General features: G+C 39.5%; 3 protein-coding genes across 5 annotated transcripts; 1 reads left to right on the top strand and 2 right to left on the bottom strand.

Annotated features, from left to right (window-relative positions):
* Window positions 1-646: 646 nt before the first annotated feature.
* Window positions 647-4,334, bottom strand: LOC103983915 (membrane-anchored ubiquitin-fold protein 3). Of its 2 annotated transcripts, none has more exons than XM_009401267.3 (4): window positions 3,955-4,334; window positions 3,707-3,868; window positions 2,189-2,359; window positions 647-1,146 (listed from the first exon to the last, which is right to left on the bottom strand). In XM_009401267.3, the coding sequence occupies exons 2-4, from the start codon at window positions 3,834-3,836 to the stop codon at window positions 1,091-1,093; spliced, it is 357 nt and encodes a 118-aa protein (XP_009399542.2). In that variant the 5' UTR covers window positions 3,837-3,868; window positions 3,955-4,334; the 3' UTR covers window positions 647-1,090. The 2 variants fall into 2 exon arrangements, with proteins under 2 accessions (XP_009399542.2, XP_009399543.2); XM_009401268.3 differs by having other exon boundaries at window positions 4,030-4,333.
* A 7,488-nt stretch (window positions 4,335-11,822) lies between these two features.
* Window positions 11,823-14,137, bottom strand: LOC135637851 (L-ascorbate oxidase-like). The gene is made up of 5 exons (XM_065150687.1): window positions 13,780-14,137; window positions 13,597-13,689; window positions 13,293-13,505; window positions 13,040-13,216; window positions 11,823-12,948 (listed from the first exon to the last, which is right to left on the bottom strand). Exons 1-5 carry the CDS (start codon window positions 14,074-14,076, stop codon window positions 11,992-11,994), a joined length of 1,737 nt encoding a protein of 578 aa, XP_065006759.1. The 5' UTR covers window positions 14,077-14,137; the 3' UTR covers window positions 11,823-11,991.
* A 4,014-nt stretch (window positions 14,138-18,151) lies between these two features.
* Window positions 18,152-19,412, top strand: LOC135637680 (protein SODIUM POTASSIUM ROOT DEFECTIVE 1-like). 2 transcript variants are annotated; one of them, XM_065150381.1, is made up of 3 exons: window positions 18,152-18,558; window positions 18,869-18,944; window positions 19,070-19,412. In XM_065150381.1, the coding sequence occupies exons 1-3, from the start codon at window positions 18,286-18,288 to the stop codon at window positions 19,189-19,191; spliced, it is 471 nt and encodes a 156-aa protein (XP_065006453.1). In that variant the 5' UTR covers window positions 18,152-18,285; the 3' UTR covers window positions 19,192-19,412. The 2 variants fall into 2 exon arrangements, with proteins under 2 accessions (XP_065006453.1, XP_065006452.1); XM_065150380.1 differs by having other exon boundaries at window positions 19,058-19,412.
* Window positions 19,413-19,617: the final 205 nt, after the last annotated feature.

Raw genomic sequence — 19,617 nt, 5'->3', positions numbered from 1 at the left:
CAACTGCATATTTACTTAAACTCTTTTCTTAAATATATATTAAAAATATAATTATGTTTGGAAACGTAACCTAAATAGTTACTCGCATCTAATCCAATTGATCAATGTTTTGAATAATGTCCCTACCAAATATACCAATATTGATTGGTTCGTCATCAGATTAGAGCAATATCTTTTAGCAAACCTTTTAAAGTCGAAACGATTAAATTACCTATTGCCTGTGAAATCATGAATTAAATAATGATATGGAAGATAATATTTCTAATCACATGATGATCACCATATTCTGGATTTTGTCACCTTACAGAAATCAAAAACACTTGAATTCCACTCTTTCCCAACTTTTCTATCTCATTGATGTTCCCATAGAGTTTGATCATTCTATTCCACAAACATATTCTGGCCCTGTCAATGAGTGTGAGCAGAAGAAGCTTCAATCTACAAATCATGCACAAGTATGTAATCTGATTCATTTTTGCCAAGGTAGGACTGCTGGTATGTCAGTGATGAATTACCAAGTTCCACATATAGATGAGCAAATAAATATGTACATTAAACAAAGAAACCACAAAACACCGACCAATTTAATGATCTCTCATTACTCGGAGACAGAAGACGAAAGTTATCGAACATTAAAACCATTAAGTATTCATAACCAGCAGAAAAGTTCTTTTCCAAATCATAGAAACAGATTCATCCTTGTTGAGGCACATTATGTTCAGCATTTTACTGTCTCTCTTCAATTATGGACCTGTAAGACTTGTAACATGCACAAAGCTTCGCTAGCGGCACCAACACTTAAAAGAATCATTCGACCCTATCAACAATACACTAAAGAAGCAAACAATGTCATTGTTCAATTCTCACACAAACATGACTAGTTGCATACTACGATACCATTCTTCTTCTATTGACGCCCTCGCACAATTAGTTCAAGTCTTCAACAGCGACAAGAAACTTGAACCATGATGTTCATTCCCAGATGGTGAAAATTGAAGTTACTAATCAGTAAATTCACATTCAAGTAACCAAAGCTGAAAACAGCCTCCGATAGCTAATTGGAAAGAATTCATCACATCATGCCATGGCGTCAGAGGATAGTGCAAGCACATCTATTGGTCTTTTGGGCCTTGGCAAGTTGTTTTTCTGTACAGAGAAACCAGTGTCAGTCTAGCAGACAAAAGAAGAGAACTTTAATGTGTAGAATAACTATGTCAACAAGAGCTTGTACACATCCATGTCAGCATCTCATTGTAACACGGAAAATTCAAATTAATACCGGCAATGGAATTACACTACTCTTGTAATTAAAAGAAACCACCACTTATTAGCAGTAGAATCTGCTACAGATTGAGTGGTGGTTTCTTTTGATTACAAAAGTGCTGTAGTATACTCATTAGATGAAAATACACTACCTGTGTGACATTCTACATTAGCAGCAGAATATTCAACTTATTACAGTAGAATATTTAGCATTAGAATGTTGATACAAACGAGAACTGATCGAGTCATAGAGCAAGAGAGCAAACTTTCTCATTACCTAGAAATTTTAAATGCTCAGAAGATAGTACTCAATAGTAACCAGCCAGTCAGATGTGTCTCAAAGCATCATCAGTCGGATGCTCAAATGCAATCTATTTCTTTGGACTAAATGCGCAAAACCTCCTACTAGTCGCAGTGTTTGCAACAAAACACATTTGCCCAAAATCCATGTTGTAACATGGCAGTAGAAAGTGACAGAAGCAGTACGATATGCACACATAATTGCATCAGGTATACAAAGATATCTTTCATTTAAAACAAGTAATTCATCTCCAGATAGCAAAAAAACTTGTATGTTACATACAGCAAGTGCACATAAAAAAGACATTCAGGAATGGCATGTTATCATATGATAGATTGGTAGCAGACTGATTACGTCCATCGAACTTCATAAAAAATGTTACATCATCTGATAAACATTATTTTAACCACTGTATTTCTTCTACTTAATCGACCGTTTAAAAGGTCAACGGTTAACTAAAAGTGATGGTATGATCAAGATAATGGCATAATGAATGCTAAGGTTAATTTTCACTTGAGAATAAAATTTGAAGTAGATACGAATAGTAACTACATGAATGTTATATTTAGCCACAAGAATATGAAACAAAATTTTAGACAAAACACTGGTATCACATGAAAATACCATTGGTTTTGTCAAGCATGGGAGGCCGCACTACAACATGCATTGTGATTACACCACCAGGAAGTTCACAAACTGGTGTTCTAGACTCCGCAATTGTTTGGTTGTTCTCCAAAATCTTTCCAGCATTTATGAGCTTCACATCGTTTATCGTTCTAGGAGCAATTTCTTTACCTAAAAAACAAGAGTCAGCCCCCAAGATGAAAAATATGGTCAATATTAAACAGTGAAGAAAAAGAAAAATCCAAAACAAAAAAACCATATGACCTGAGGGTTCCAAGCATAACAATGGTGTAGCAGATACAGGCAAATTCATCATGCTATTTAGTGCATCAAGTTCCCCTTTCCAAACAAGCAAATGATTTAGCAGTTACTTATTTTTAGTTGGGATAAGTTCTTGACATAAACATTAAAAAGTAAATGTTGTAGACCGTAGGACTAAGATCAAACACATGGAACATACATAATCTTAGAAATGTCAAGAAAAACTTTGTGCCTTTAGTTAAGTTAGTATATTGGATCAATTTTCCGCTAGCAATATGACATAACTCATCAGCCAAAGTCAACCTACAATAAATTTTCCAAAAGCATATCCAAAGCCATAACAAGTAAGCACTATGGATCAAATTCGATTTGGCGTTCTCTTCATCTTTTTGTCCTGGAGACTCGACCAGAAGACGCCCTTGGCTAAATAGCTACTTCGAGTTGCTATTCCCATTCCACGTAAGCAGCAATCTATTGCTTCTTATTTAATAGCAACATCGAAGCCCTATTTTGCACCCTCTAAGCTACCATTATGCATTCTAAAACCCTTTTCTCATACATCTATTGAACATTGTGATATATATAAAAAGACTGACACTAGAGAACCCAGTTAAGTCAATTTAAAGTGTAGATAAAACCAACACTGCATCCTCCAAGAAAAGTGTCATTGTTTTAGTACAGATCCTAATAGCTGTGGCATCAACATGGAGATGATGCCTTGAAGGGGAGTAAAAGCAACCCACCAGACAAAAGGAAACAGATATGTTACATGGTATAAAATTAATGTTACTATAAGAAAACAGTGCCTATGAGCAACTGTGTAGGTTACACTGCCAGGAAAAAAAGAAAGAAATAGAGGTTGCTTCACAAACCAGTAAATGAATACAGCAAATATGATCAGAGAACAGCAATATGGTAACAGAAATCAGTATCAATCAGAGAAAGGAGAGCCCAAGGCAGGACAGATGAAAAAAGCATTTAAAGGATAAACTTGAGCCACTGTTTACTTCAATTTCGGAATGAAATTTAGATGAATTGAAAGACACTCTCGTCAGAGTCAAAAAGTGCGGGTAGAGACCAGGTAAGATGAACCACAATGATACGCAACCAAGTCATGCACCCAAGACTACACATCTAGGATCCATGGAATTATAGCGCAGATCAAATTTCCACCGACAATAAGCAGAGGTAGAAGGTTCGAGAATTCATCTATCTGGACAACGGAAGGAATCAAACGAGGGGGAAACACTCGCTCACCTTGAGGCCATCGAGCAAGTATGGTTTCCTTGAGAGAGGCCACGGTGGTGGTAGGATCATACTTACTCGGCCCGATGTCGGTGCCATCGAAAAGCCTAAATTTGACCTCAATCAAATCCTCTCCGGCCATCGCGAGCCCCTTCAGGAAACGAGCGCCATCGCCTGAATAAATAAGCCACAAAATCTTGATGAATTCGAGTGTTACAGAACCGATCAATCCAAACTCGCCAGCAAGAAGAGATTTTTACAAGAAATCACACGACGCCCCCAACCCTTCCAGGTACCAAAACCTCCAAGATCAGCAGCTAAGAATCCCCCCTTACCGGCTGTTCCGACACGCAAGGAAGCGGCAGACGATCCCGACGAGGATTACAGGAGACAAGAAAAGAAAAGATCAGATTTCCGGATCTAATCTGAAGAATCACGTCTGAATCCCGCTCGACAAGGGCAGTTTTCGCATCAAAATTGGATTTTGACGGATTCAAACAAGCCAGAGGAAATCCGGAGCTATGATTCTTCCCCCAACGCCTATCGAAACCGGCCGAGAAAGAGTGGGAGAGACGACTCCAAAGAATCAAAAAACGCTTCCATTCTCTTCCTCCACCTGCCTTTGCTTTTATCATCACAGGAAGGAAACAAAGGCCAGCAGGAAATATATTTCCAATGACAGAGATATTTGACTGACTCTAATTATTTTCTTTTATTAAAAAAAAAACAAAATAATCAAAATTAATTATTTTAATTAAGTTATAATTAGAAGAAGAAAAAAAAATTCCACTGGGTTTATGATAATAGTTAAACTATTGCAACTTATTTCAAATTTGGATTCATTTGTAATAAAATGATAGTTATTGTCAGTGGTATTATTTATTAGTTGAAATAAATTATTGTTCTTACCAAGTAAATGATTATGGATTCATTTAATGATAATGATTCTCAATATCAGGGGACAATTTCTTATGAAAATGAGACATGTCAAACAAATTATTTATATGATTACAAATAATAGAAACATTGTTGATGGATGTCTCATAGAAATCTTTGCTGAGAAATGCCAAATAATTTAAGGCATTAATCCTGTCAAATCTTACACCAAACTTTTCTCATCTCTTTGCTGATTGTTGTGTGTTTTGATGTTTTTTTTTTTTTTTTGGTGTCCTAAAATTATTTTATTGATTCTCTGTGGTTATACAAAATTAATTAATTATATATATAATAATAATAATAAACAACTGATTGGCTATAATTCAATTTAAAAATTAATATATAAATCAAATATTTTCGTAACCATCATCTATAAATATTTGAATGATTATTTATACGTGAGATATGTTAGCTCTAAAATACTCACTAAGCATCCCATCCTATATGAATAATTGAATTCTAAATTTAGGTTGGATCCTCGGAATTATAAATTAGGTCGTAAAACAGAATACTACAATACAAGTTGATGAAGTACCAAACAATTAGCTTGGGGCGATCCTTCCTTACATTAAACATGAGGTGCTGCTATTTGATTTGTAGAGGGAAGCAGGAGCAGAATCCTACTCTACTCTGGGAGTTGTTCTTCGCAGGATAACATCAAACTTCCGAAATGTTAAGCTCATTAAGATTCTCATACTGCTGCTATTCATTCCCATGTAAAGAAAGGTGGCTGCAACATCAAGAACACAGACAACAACATTGTATGCTTCTCAGGCATAGGTTTCAACTTGCAATTAACTAAAACAAAAGTAGTATCCACCTCATTAAAATAAACTGCATAAATAATCATGATAGTGACAAATGATTATTAAATATGATTACGGTAGGGAACCAAAACCTTCTACCCAACTTTGCTATGCCTATATGCTCTTATGGTTGTTGCTGTGCTAAAGCATCATCATCATTTTTTAGTTTAAGTTGAAGGGGTGTCTGCCCATATATTCTTTTGGCATCCATCGTTCAAGCTTTTTTTTTTTTTTTCTTTTCCCAAAAACAAAAAGAGAATATTATAAGGTAACCCATAAAAAGTTTGATATAATTATCGATTATAAATTAAATTAACCCAATCAAGCTCATTAGAGTCGTTAGAAATTGTAATAGAATTATCAATTAGTAAGGGTACAGATAATTTCTATCAAGAACTTTTGAATAATTTCCTCGTAGATACGATCTAGCTTACAATGTCACGGGTATATACTGTTCACCTCATATATTTTCCTCGGATACACTTACATTCATGATATATGGAGCAATGTCTAGTATAAATAAACCATTATGCAATATTCCTTTAGTGATGATCTTATCATAGAATATTATTGAACAATCATTCTTCTTAAAAGAAACTAACTTATGTCCACTAATTGTCAAATATGAAATGAAAATAATATTTTTGATAATAGAAGGAACAAAGTAACATGCATCCAATGCAATAGTAGCTCCACTAGGTAGATGTAGGGTGATCTCGCCAATAGCCACTATAGCAACTTTTGCTCCATTACACATCTTGAGATCCATCTCGCCTCTCGCCTCTCGCCAATCTCCTAGGCCTTACTAGAACCTGCAATGAATTATAGATGTGATAAGCACTGTCGGTATCCAATACCTATGCGTTATCATAAGAATCGACAAATGGAGACTGATCATGAATGTACTTAAAGTTTTTCCAAGCTTCTATTTAACTTCTCTACAAGATATTTTTTATAGTTCCTCTTCCGGTGCCCGTCTTTGTCGTAGTGGAGGTGTTGGCCTTTGTCCTTTGTCGAGTCCTTCTTAGCAACTTTTGTTTTACTCGGTTGCCTTTACTCTTGCCCATCTTAAAGGACTTTTCTTCCTTCCTTTTCTTTTTGGTCTCACAGAACTAACTTCTTTTTCTTGATGGTACTCTCAGCCTCTCTCAACATATTGAAGAGCTTAGGGAGAGTCACCTCAAGTTTCTTCATGTGAAAATTCATAATGAACCAAGAAAAGGAATCTAGTAAGGACTGAAGCATAAGATCCACACACATGTTATTTTCTAGGACCAGTCCTAGACCCTTAAGCTTCTCTATCCACTTAATCATCTTGAAGACATAGTTCTGAACTAATATCCCCTTAGTTATCCTGACACGGAAGAGACTTTTGATATCTCATATCATTGAATTCTTTCATGCTTCTCAAATTATTTGTAGAGATGCAGGAGAATGGATCTAGTATCCATCTTTTCATACTACCTCTATAACTCAAGAGTCATGGAGCCCAACATGTAATACTGAGCAAAAGTGGAGTTATCTATGTACTTTACGTAGCAAGCGATCTCATCCTCGCTTACCCCTTCCTTAGGTGTAGGCATCACTATGTCAAGGACATGCTAGTCATAGGTACCCAGCAAACCAATCACGTGAGTGATGGCACGTGTGACTTGATACATAATCTTTTTGCTTGTTATATGTTGGCATATATCACTTTATAACTATATATATATATATATATATATATATATATATATATATATATATATATATATATATAGTGATGTCCTTGGATTTGTGCAATGGGAATCAGATCGTGATAAGATCATGATAATGAGATCGATTCACCTTTAAACACAGATCCTAAATAATCCCGGTCACAGATTACTCGAGAGGGACATCGTGATAACCGGATAGACCGGTGTGCTGTATACCCGTCCATATGATGAATGCAGCTGGTCTCATAGCCACTTGTGTAGGGACACTAGGGATACAATACAGGTGCTCATTGGAGAATGAGTTCACTGATTGATCCGCTTACGAAATGATGGATGGTTGATGATGCCTTATTGTCAGACAGCGATTCCGTAGTCCTAGTGGTGTATCTGGTCCTTAGACTTAAGACACCAAGGATGTCCTATATGAGTGCTCTACTCTTTGATACTAGACTTATAGGTTTGGCTGTCTCAGATCTAGTACAATTGGTCATTCGGAGTGATAGTCGACCTTACGAGGGCTATTGAGTGTCGATAGAGGATCATCCACTCTCGGCGTCATGAGAGGAATATCTCATGTGTTCTTACTCAGACAAATCCCTGGCTATGGTCATTCGGGTTGAGAGAGAAAGAGTTCTCCGGGAGAATCCGATTAGAGCGAGACTCGAGTAGAAACCGTAAGGGTCTGACAGCACCATGCTCGATATACGGTCTCTGGGATATTAGATGGATGAGGGACTATAGGTACACGGTAACTGAGGACAGATAGGTCCAATGGATTGGATTTCCCTGTATCGTTTGGGGACTACGGCGTAGTGGCCTAGTACGTCCGTAGTCGATGAGTCAAGTGAATTATTACAGAGATAATAATTCATTGAGTTAGAAGGAGTTCTGACAGGTGTGGCTCACGGCTAGCTCGATATTGGGCCTAGAGGGTCACACACATATGGTAGGCATTGCGATGAGTAGAGGTTCGGATACGAGATATCCGACGGAGCCCTTGTCTTATTGGATGCAGATCCAATACCCACTAGGGGAGGACCCATTAGGGTTTGACAGGGGACCTCTATAAATAGGAGGGATTCAGAGCCTTATAATCTAGAGTCTTTGCTTGTCTCTCCTATTTTCCTCCCCCTCTCTACCTCAGAGTAGGCCCGGAGTTTTGAGGAGCGTCGTCGCAGCCCTACTATGTGGATCACCGCTAGAGAGGAGGACGCTTGACCTCCTTCACTCTCTCCTAAGGATCTGCAAGGAAACAGGGATATACGATATCCCTAGATAACACAATATACTCTATACGGAGTTTTAAGTTTCATGGATTTTGCGCACCAATCTTCGTACGACGACGAACATCTCTTTGGGAAACGGGGGATTTTGTTTTCTTGTTCTTCTGCTGCGCATGTGATGTCGCCCCCAAGATTTTCCAACAGTAAATGCAAACCAGATTTTTATAGTGGTTCGATCGTCGTGACCTACATCTACTCCGGATTCCTCTTTTGTCAAGGCCACCGACATCCATTAATATTCTTTTAATAAGCGAAGAACAACTACCCTTTTATACATTTTTCTTCTTTTCACAGGTTTATGAGACAACCCTTACAAGCCACTCTTTCACAAGTAGTCCCTCACATATCTCCCTTAGGACTAACTCTAAGCACTAGGAGGAGGGAACTTAAAGTTTTGGTAGAGTTTACTCAGTTTTGTTCTCAAGAATTCTTGCTCCTTTCTTGCTACTCAAGTGGGGTATTTATAGGCCCCAAATGGTTTAAAAAATGGAGCCAAAAATTTAAATTAGATCTTTTGGGTACAAGTGGTACCACCGCCCAGTCTAGCGGTACCATCACCTAACACATTATCACTAGGTGGTACCATCGCCTGATAGCCTTGTAAATCGGGTTTTTCAAGTTTTTCGACTCACAGGCGATTCTACCGCCTGTTCTGACAGTGCCACTGCCTGACCCAACTTTTGGGTCATTGAATGGCCTCCAAATGAGCCCAAATTAGTCTCAATTAAGGCCCAATTGGCCTTAATTGAGTTAACATTATTACACCAAAAGCTAACTCAATTAGTCCCATAAACTACTTTGATCTTAGACAAATTATTATAAAGCATGAATCCTTTGTCTGACATGTCATTGGTTCATCCGGCGCTCGCCCGATCCTTCGACGCATCGTTCTCTTCTTCAATGTATTACCCAATCAGCATGTTGACTCCCGCAACTTTTGATCTCCTTGGCGTAATGTTTGATCCTTCAGCTCGATACCCAAATTCACGGCACGAAGCCTTCTGTCGATACGTCGACCAATCCTCTGACCCAACATCCAATCTTCTGACATGTTCACTCTGGCACAATATTTGATTCCTCCTGCTTTAATCAATTTGCCTCTCCTTAATCGAAGCTAGTCCTGCATCACTCAAAATGTAAATTATATCATAAACTCATCAATTGATTTCATCACCAAAATCTTAGATTCAACAGGTAGTACGTGATGCTATACCTTTTCTACTCAAAGGAATAGGTGACGAAGATAATGGAGAAGATGATACAATCCCAAAGGTGACAAACTATCAAAGATTTATTCCAATTCAGTGAAATTTTGCTCTTTTCGAGCAAAATTTCTAACATTCTAGAAGTTCAATAGCAATAAAGAGGTGGACTATAGTAGCTAACTCAACACAAGGAATACGAACACTTCATGTGCTTTAGAATTATGAACCAAAAGTAAGTGAAATTTAGTAAATAGCCTGATACATAAAGTACAACTCTCGAAGAGAAGAACGAAGATAAGTAATTTTTGTCTTTTTCAACTCTTAAGAGAATGGATGAAATTAAGTACTCAATTCTCTTACTTATCTAATAGAGGAGCTTTATACATGTTCAATAACCCTTCAAAGAAACCTAGTAAAAGATAACAATTATCAAATCCTCACCAATGATGATCGATTCAACTAAGAATATATTATCCACTTCATTTCTTAATATAATATCAATCAAAAGTGAAAGTTATATGAACCTACTTAGAGGCATCAACTAAATAAGAGAATTAATTGGTTAATTTTATGAAAGAAAGACATCAAAACTTTAAAGCTATGAGGCAATGCTTGTTAAAGCTCCAACATGCATCCATCTAGTTCAAGCAGTGTGAAACATTTGATAGACTACGCACAATAAAAATGTCTTTTCCTTCATTTGAAGGATATGTAGAAACCAGCAAAGGCTAGCATAATTCGATCGGCCCTACACTAAAGTGAAAGTCATTAGCGAGTTGAAAAAAAATTAACTAATCAAAGTTTGACTACTTAATAATAGCAGTAGAGAGCAATTGAGAGGCATTGCAACTAAAGCAAAAGATCGAAGATTTAGCAAAAGTGAGAAGATATGGCATTCACAAAGACTTCGACGAAAACGTCGAAGGAATAAGTGAGGGAGAATATCACAGACAAATATGTACATAAGGTGTTTGACATAATATTTGAGTATATCCATGCTTTTTAATTTTGTTAATGCTTTACACAACATATAATAGGCTTAACAATCTCATTTTGGTTAGCTTTTATGATCATCTTCATCTTATAAATGTCGTGAAGTTTTAAGGGTTTTCTAGTTTAATAAAGTGTTGTGAAGTGTCAGTCAGCATAATACCTTAGAGCTACCCAAGTGACATATGGCTAAATGACCCTTAAGGATAGTGTCTAAGATTGGTTCACTGCATTAATTTATAGTAGTATAATGTGGATAGTGTCTAGGATTGGTTCACTATATTAATATATAGTAGTGTTATGTTGTACGATTGTTCAAAACTTATGAAGTCTATATTTATAATTTATATTGTCTATTAGGTGTTTGTTAAAATATTTATTTATAATCCTAAGTTAAATGTTTCCTATAACTCATCTTCTATTTTGTTAGTCTTTAGAAGATCACGAAAGATGCCGGAGAGACTAACTTAGGTGGATACTCAAGGGTATCGTATGACTTAGATAAAATTAGTTAAATCCATAATATCATATGACATGGATAAAATTAATTAAATCCATAACACTCTAAAATGTATGTGAAGTTATAGCTGTTAGAGATGGCCTTCGAGTGGCGATGCTGGATGGATGTAGAATGATCCATATGGAATCTGCTTCAGAAATGTTAGTGGAGGTCTTACACAAAGCTATTTCTCCTTGAAATGTAATTAAGGACATTTGACATATATTAATATTTTTTAATTCCCGTATAGTCTATCGTGTATGAGACAAGAATGAGGTAAATTGGTTTGCTTCACATGGTAGGCTAATTACATCTACATATTTTATATCATTTTTTTGAGAGGTGAGTGATTTTTTTGAGAGGGGAATGGCTCCATCAGTGTGTCATTTTTTGCGCTCTGATACGTTAGGATCCAAAGCTCCTTTAATATGTATGATGCTTAAGTAATATACTTTTCTTTTATATAAAGAAAAAAAATGTGCATATAGTCTACAAAAACATGCTAATGGTTACCAATAGGCGCAAGGTTCTGAATGCATGGGAGCTTCCACATGCTTAGAGTTTCCATCACCCATATATATATATATATATATATATATATATATATATGTTTCATCTTTGTTTTATTTTCAAAGAATGTGTTTTATTTTTCCATTTATACAATTTACAAAAGAAAACATTCGATGCTAAAGGAAAAAAATCAAGAGCAAAAACAATAGTAATAATCACAATAATGACCCATCAATTCTAAGGTACAAAACAAATGAAGATATGATGGAATGGACATGTAGAGGAGAGGACCCAGAAGTTGTTGAGGGTGTTCTTTTAGATGCGCGCGTAGCCCTGATCGATATCTTTACGATCCGTACGCGAACGGCTTAAGGCCCCCTCAAGGACTTGGAATCGCCACAGCCCATGATGGAGGTGGGCAGCTCGCCGACCCTGTCGACGCCCTCCTCGAACACAATCCCCATGCCCATGAAGAAATGCGACTCGATGTGGCAGTGGAACGCCCACGCTCCCGGGTTGTCGGCCCGGAACCGGATCGCCGTCCACCCGTAATAGTGCAGTGGCACCGTGTTCTTCATGATGGGATCCACCAGGTTGTACTCCTTGGGATGGACCTCCGGGTCGAACTTCCCCGACCCGTAGCCCAACACCCAGAAATCATGGCCATGCAGGTGCCACGGGTGCGTCTCGCTCTTGTTGGCCTCAATCATGTTGGCGTTCTGCAGAATCACATCGACCGTCGAGTTGAAGTCCAACCGGTAGATCGAAGTCCCGGTGGTGGCGTTGTGGTTCTCGGGGACACTGTGGATGTCGTAGTTCCTGTAATCGTACGTCTCCGGCGCCGGCCTTTGGTCGAACACATGGCGCAAGTTCTCCTTTAGGGCGATGAGGTACGGCGTGTGGGGCATGTTGAAGGATACATTGTTGAGGGACCATCGGGTGTAGCCATCGACCCTGTTCTGCGTGTTGAGCAGGATGATCATGCGATCGGAGGTGAGCGGAGGAGGGTGGACGTAATCGGGATGGGATCGGATGGCGTGGCTCTGGTTGAACCTGTACGCGGCGTCGTCCCACGGAGGACCGACCGGGGGGGAGGTGGGAGGGGACTTTCTCGGGTGATTCGGGTAGTAATTGAGGACGGCCGTCCCGGTGGGGGTTCCCGGCTTCCGACTGATCACGTTCATGGCGAGCCAGTAGTTGCGAGAAGGGTCTCGATCGGCCGTGAAGAGGACCGAGTACGTCTCGCCGGAGTAGATGTTGAGGTTCTTGATGACGAAGGGCTTGACATAGTGACCGTCAGCTTCAACCACGGTCATGTTGTGCCCCTGCATCAAGTGAGAACAACTGCATCAGAACTGGCAGGAGCAGATGTCGTAACTTTGCGGAATTCCTTTGCGATGTTAACGCAGCGGTTACCTCGATTTCGAAGTTGAGAGCCGAGAGGGAGGTGATGCTTGCGATTCGGAGACGGTAAGTCTTTCCGGGCACGACGGTGAGCACGTAGGGCGAGCACTCGGGGTTGGTAGCATTGCAGACCGCGGTTGGTCCGGCGAGGGAGCAGTTGAATTTCCCTCTTCCATTGATCAGCAAAGACTGCAGGAGAAGGAAGACGAAACTTAGTCTTCAGCTTGCGTACATTCATGATAGTTCCGAAACCTTCGAACCATACCTGAGGCTCGCCAACCCAAACAAAGGGGATGGAAGCAAGACCGGTGGCCTGCTCATAGGTGCTATTGTGCCACCAATCGTTGAGAATGATGCTCCGGTCGTAGTCGTAGGCGAATGGCTCGACGACGCCGTCCGGCACCGCCACTCGGATCAGGCCGTAAAGCCCTGCCGACCTTTGCATCCCGTAGTGGGCATGGTAGAGGTAAGTACCAGGCTGAGATCAGTTGCAGAGAGAGAATGAATCAGTTTGAGTTCTTTTCTTCTTCGTCGGTCGAATCCAATCCTTGTGCGAGTAAAGAACTTACTCTGTCGACGACAAATCTGTAGACGAAAGTGTCTCCGGCGACGATCGGACACTGCGTGACTCCTTCGGTCCCATCGAACCAAGGCGTGCCGATCTGCAAGTCAAAGAAGAATCATGATTTCCACCGCCATCTATTAGAACAAAAGCAGTGATTTTCCCTCCAAGAACAAAGCGGTGTGAGCACCTGACGGATGCCATGCCAGTGAATGGCGACGTTCTCGGTGAGCAAGCTGTTCTTAACTCGAACGACGATGGTGTCGCCCTGCTGGGCGTTGATGGTTGGGCCGGGCGTCTGGCCATTGATGGTGACGGCTAGCTTCTTGAAGCAATCCGGCGACTTGAACTTATACGAGATATCCCATTTGTGGTAGTGCACCTTGGCTTGCACCAGGAGCCCAGTAGTTGACCATATCGTGCAGACGAGCAGCAGCAGCAGGCGTGGATTGCCTCGTCGCCAAGAAGCGCTGTATGACGCACTCATCTTCCACAAACGTTTTCTTTGCTGCTGTCGAGGCGAGAGATTGTGAAGCAGTGCGGGCTCTGCACAAAGGAGACCGCAAGGCTTTTTATATGATGGGAGTCAAAAATAGCTGCGGTCAGTCAACTTTGGCGGCAACGACGAGGTTTTTAGCAACAAATTTTCCGATTGACCGACTCTAATGGAAAAGAAAAACCATTTATCTTTCTTTTTCGTCTTAAAATAAATGTTAATAGTTTACTGCTCTGTATATGTCTTAAAACCATTTTTTATTTTTATTTCCTTTTCAATTTTGCCCATAAAAGGCGAGGAATCTTTCCTTTTTTCTTTTGACCTTCTAGATGGGTTCAGATTTGGTTCAATAAATTCTAAGCCGGTTCAACAAATCGAAATCCACTCCAAAAATAAAACAATTATTATAAGTGAGGTAAAACGCACTACCAACATTAATATTAATTATTATTTTTTGATTCGCTCATACGCAAAAGGAATCGTATCGTTTGGTTTGCGTAAGCAAAGATTAATCTCTCTTTAAGGAAAAAAAAAATCATACATTATTTCTGTCTTAGCTGTCTTTTCTCGGAAGCGAACCTTTTGCGCGTACGGTATCTCTATTTGTCGTTCATGTGGATCATATAACTCATTTCATTCCTTACTTCCATGCGGATTTTAAGATGAATGTGAATGGAATGGATCAGATCAACTCAAATCTCGTTCAAACATCGAAGACTTGTATGATAAGACGACACAAATTGACTTGACTCCCTCTGTGCGTGTTAGTTGTGAAGGAGATATAATAATAATATTATTATTAGTAATCGTAAGCTTACGAGGCACATTTTGTAGTTGACTGAGACGACCGAGATAAAGTCAAGGTCGTATTTAACAAAGAACAAGTAATTCGGTTGGTGAGAAGTTAAATCCATCCTAAATTTTAACTTGACTTTTATTTCTTTTTGAAAGAATCGTCCTATTTTTATTTATCAAGTGTGACAAATATAATTAGTCAAATATTTGAAAAATTATTTTTTAGGACTTTTCCTGGAAAGTGTCCCCACATTTTCAGACTTCTCTAATAATATCTCTTTTTTTTGTGGTCTAAAAACTATATTACAGAATTCATCCAATATGATACTTAATATCATTTTGACTTTGATAGATATAATTTATAATGATTCATATACCTTGATGAATTTCTAAGATACTGATTTAGATTCATATGAGTAGCTGAGTCTACTATTATTATTTGATTCAAGCTCTGATATATTACCTTTTCTAAATTTCATTTACTAATACCGGTCTTCGTAGATGATGATTACCTCCCTTCAAAGCAAGAGAGTCGAAGGACGACGCGTTCAAGACTTGTGGGAGTTGGCGTTGTTTCTTCCTTCAACCAATCCATCCGCGTTTGTGGAGCTTTCCTCCTCAAGTGGAGATTTCAAAGGGATAAGCCTTAAGAAACATCGATGGCGGGATTGCCATGCAACTTCCCAAGGAGAAAGAACAATAAGAAACTTGGGTCATCATCACCTAATCCCATCATTTTCGTCGTCACAAAGATCGATCATATGTGTCGTCACAAACGTCCCGTGATATGATGCTTCCCCTTTTTTTCTCTCTCTATGACTTTTTTTATGTTGACTATTGACAACGGACGGTGGAAGTCATGATCATCGAAAGCAACACGAAGATGGGGAGTCCTTTCTTGTCTCAGATTAGATTCATGAAAATTATTATGGTTCGTAAACACATTAAATGACAACTTAAGTGCTCAAAAAATCAGACTATTATCTTCCCTACTTGTTATAATTAAAACAATAGTTTCTTTTAGCAATCACAACAAATTCGGAGGATAAAATAGGTGTGGCCGGCAAATTAGTGTGTTCAAACCTTGTGCAGCAAGCAAGCATGCATAGAGCACTGTTTCGGAATTATAGACAGTTCTCCTGCAGATTTGCGGAGGATTCAAGGCATGACAGAAAGGAAATGACACAAGGCATAGCTGTATCAGATTGTATTCTTGTGTATCAAATAGGAAGAGGAGCAGTATTGATCTGGTTTTCTTGTAGCTGTTAGTTTTCATGCCTGTCTTTTCTTGTGAAGAACATTCCCACCACACAATTATTGTGATAACTACAAAGATACGATCTTTGAAATAGAAAGAGAAGTTTGGCATGCTTGCCTGTCATCACTATTGCTGTAATGCCTTCTGCTTCAGCCTGAAGCCAATGTGACAACTATTGCAGATTTCAACTGTACATCAAAGAAAAAGAAAATGCAATTAGGTAGCATACATGTACTGAAATCTAACAATAATATTACATGATGTCATAAGCTGAAGGTGCTCACAGTGCCTGACTCATCATATTGGTATACGACTTCATCATCTATGAGGAAAAAGAACCTTGTTTCATCATCATCTTCTTCTTCTTCTTCTTCTTAAACAGATATCTAGAAGAAAGTGAATTAGAGGTATCTTACTGCATGAACAAACCAAGCACCTCCAAGTGTCTAGTATCTAGGCAGTGATGAAGTATATGCATTAAGCTCGAAATATTGAATCATCAGTATTTTCCCATTAACAATACTGTGGGAGAAGATCCATGACATCTTTGTGTTTGCTTACCATCCAACTAGAGCAAATCCTTGTGCAATACCTCTCTCTCTCTCTCTCTCTGCGTTGACACTAGCTCAGTACGGCTACCAACTCAGCTCCAACTGACCTCCTGAACTCGATACTGACAACAGTCCCCTACTGTCTGCTATGCACTTGTAGTGATCGTAACCAATGAGGGAAGAAGCTATTGTTCCTTGATGCTCATTCTACAGCAATTCTTGACATTGTCATGGACATATCAATCATGAAATCTCTCTCTATGTAATTCATGCCAAATAGCTCAATATATACTTATCCTGCACTGTCAGCATCATCATCTCAGCACCTCCCGTAAGGAAATTGGTAGTAGGAGAGCTTTCCAAGTGCAACATAGTTCAGAAACTTGTCGCTGAGGAACTTGGTCCGGTTGTGGCCATAACCACCAAAAAGGTAGTCATCATGCAAGATATGCAAGTACATTTACTCTCTGCGGGTCCAAAGCTACAGTGTCTGCTGCCATTAAATAGTTTAGGGTTGCAGGATGAGTTAGGGTGGATGTGGCTAGATTTTTACCCGCCCTGAAAGGTGATGGGGACATGACAGAGGCTGTGGGGAGGAGCTCCACATGGGGGGCATGCACACTGCTAAAGCAGTGAAGCATGGTTGGTTGGCAGCTCTGGGCAACTACCAGTTGTCTCTCTGCTTTCTTAGGTAGAAGGTTGGTCAAGCAAATATGGACCTTCCAAGTTCTGACCTGATTCTACATACTTACCAGCACCTGTTTATTCCTTCACGATTAGCAATAGATTAAAGAGAAAAGTTTGTAGAAGAAGGAGAGATGAAGTCAAAATGTGCAAGTTGCTTCAACTAACATTACACACAAGATGAAGGGAAAGTATATCTGACAAAGAACAGCATCCCGTCACAGAGTTTCATTCTTTGAATAGGTAATTTGTACTGATTCTCTTTCTCTGAGCTACAGCAACTCAACTCATGTGAGAGCTGGAAATCTCCTCGTTTAGGTCCATCCATTTGAGACCTTAAGCTAAGGAGAGGGTGGGCGGAGGAACAACACAAGCAATGCTTCTCTCCCATCCTCTCGTTTACCCTGCTGCTGTAAGAGACAGTAATGGAGGAGTAACTGTTGTTTTCGCTGCAGCCTCTGCCTTCGGGTTGACGTATTAACGTACATATGTACGTCGAATCTGGTCGAGGCCACTTCCCAAGTCGCTTGACTGCGATCCATCCATCCATCGGCATGTTTGCAGGCTGAGCTGAGCTCATTTGTACATACTGGATCACATCTCTTCAAATTGTGCCACATGCAGTGCTGATAACGATCTCTACCCAAAGCAATGTTGAAAAGGTTATCTCACCGACCGATAAATATATGCAAACTTTGAAGTCTTTGGATCAGATCACATATAATACTAACCAAGTAGATCTCCTTTGAAGATTAGCTACATCTACTCCTTTCAAGTACCACCCTTCCCCTCCCTGTTCACATCCATGTATCATAGTGGAATATAGATACCTTCCACACTCCTGGCACTTTGAACTCTTCTTCTCTCTCTCTCTCTCTCTCTCTCTCTCCCCCTCACCCATTCACTGCAGGAATGAAGGCCAACGGCTTGCTCTGCCGGTCGCGGTCGGCCACGGCGGTGTGCGTGCCCGACGATCCTCGGTTGATGATCGTGCCGCGGCAGCTCGACAGGACTCTCGTCGACGTCAAGTGTTCTCGCCTCGGCGATCCCCGCAGGTTCAGTTCGGGTGATGGGAGATCAGTCACCCTTCCGATGGTCATGAAGAAAGAGCGAGTGCCACGAAAGCCTTCCAGCGGCAGCAACCTCATCTCCTCCTTCCCTCCATCTAATCATCATGTGTTTCAAGTAAGTCGAAGCTTTAGTTTCTTTTTCTTGTTCTTCTTTGTTTTGAAGAATATTACTTTCTTCCACGAGATCATTAAACTGTAGTGATGATTATATTATTCTATGAAATCAGAAGAGAAGGATAGTAGATTCAATCGGAGCAACAGCATCCAATATAGAGTGGTAGAGTAGATGTAGAGTAGTTGCATTGGAAATACCTTTGGTTCTTCTTTACATGTATAATTCATCCATAAAACATCACATTTTTCAGTCTAATTTTTTGTCTACTATAAATGATTTTGTCATCTTTTCTGCCTTTTTGTTTTGCCAGGTTGTGGTTATGAGAGTCTCACTACACTGTCAAGCCTGTGCAGGAAAAGTTAGGAAGCACATTTCTAAGATGGAAGGTATACACATTAGTTTTCCCAATCAAAAAAAGAAGTTCCATAAATTGGCAAAAGATATAGACAATCCTCGAGTTTCTATTTTATAACCTTTTTCTCCTGAATATATACTTTAGTAAACATGGCAGGGGTGACATCCTTTAGCATAGAACTGGAGTCAAAGAGGGTTACTGTCATGGGCTATGTTTCCCCAGAGGGGGTCCTGGAGAAGATATCAAAGGTGAAGAAGGCTGAGTTCTGGCCTTGCTGAGTAGGGCATTTCAAAGGTGAAGAAGTACGAGTCAAAGCATCTCTTTGGATATGATACCTCATTTAGTTTCTGGTTGTCTATGTGATGAATTGTCTAGCATCAGTGGCTGTCCTTGTAATGTCATATTATGAATATAATTCATGCAACATGTATCTCTGAGTCAATCTCTTAGCTGTAGTAAGAGAGCACCCAACTAATTTAATGTTGTGGATTTATGTCTACTGTTTGAGAAGGTAGCAACACTACAGTAATCTGCAGCAGTGAAGAGCAATTCTGAATTGATCCTTGACAAACAAGGATTTGAATGCTGTCCCTTGGAGGGCAGTGATGCTCCTCATAGGACCACTTAAACATAGGCACTCCAGGTATGATGTTGTGATTGATTGAAACACTTTTAGGTGAGGTGGTGCAGTTTCTTCTCAACAA

The sequence above is a fragment of the Musa acuminata genome, chromosome BXJ3-5 (genome assembly GCF_036884655.1).
Source record: "Musa acuminata AAA Group cultivar baxijiao chromosome BXJ3-5, Cavendish_Baxijiao_AAA, whole genome shotgun sequence".
NCBI classification, from domain to species: domain Eukaryota; kingdom Viridiplantae; phylum Streptophyta; class Magnoliopsida; order Zingiberales; family Musaceae; genus Musa; species Musa acuminata.
The sequence above is the reverse complement of the archived record's forward strand: the minus strand, read 5'-3'. Positions and strand labels throughout refer to the sequence as shown.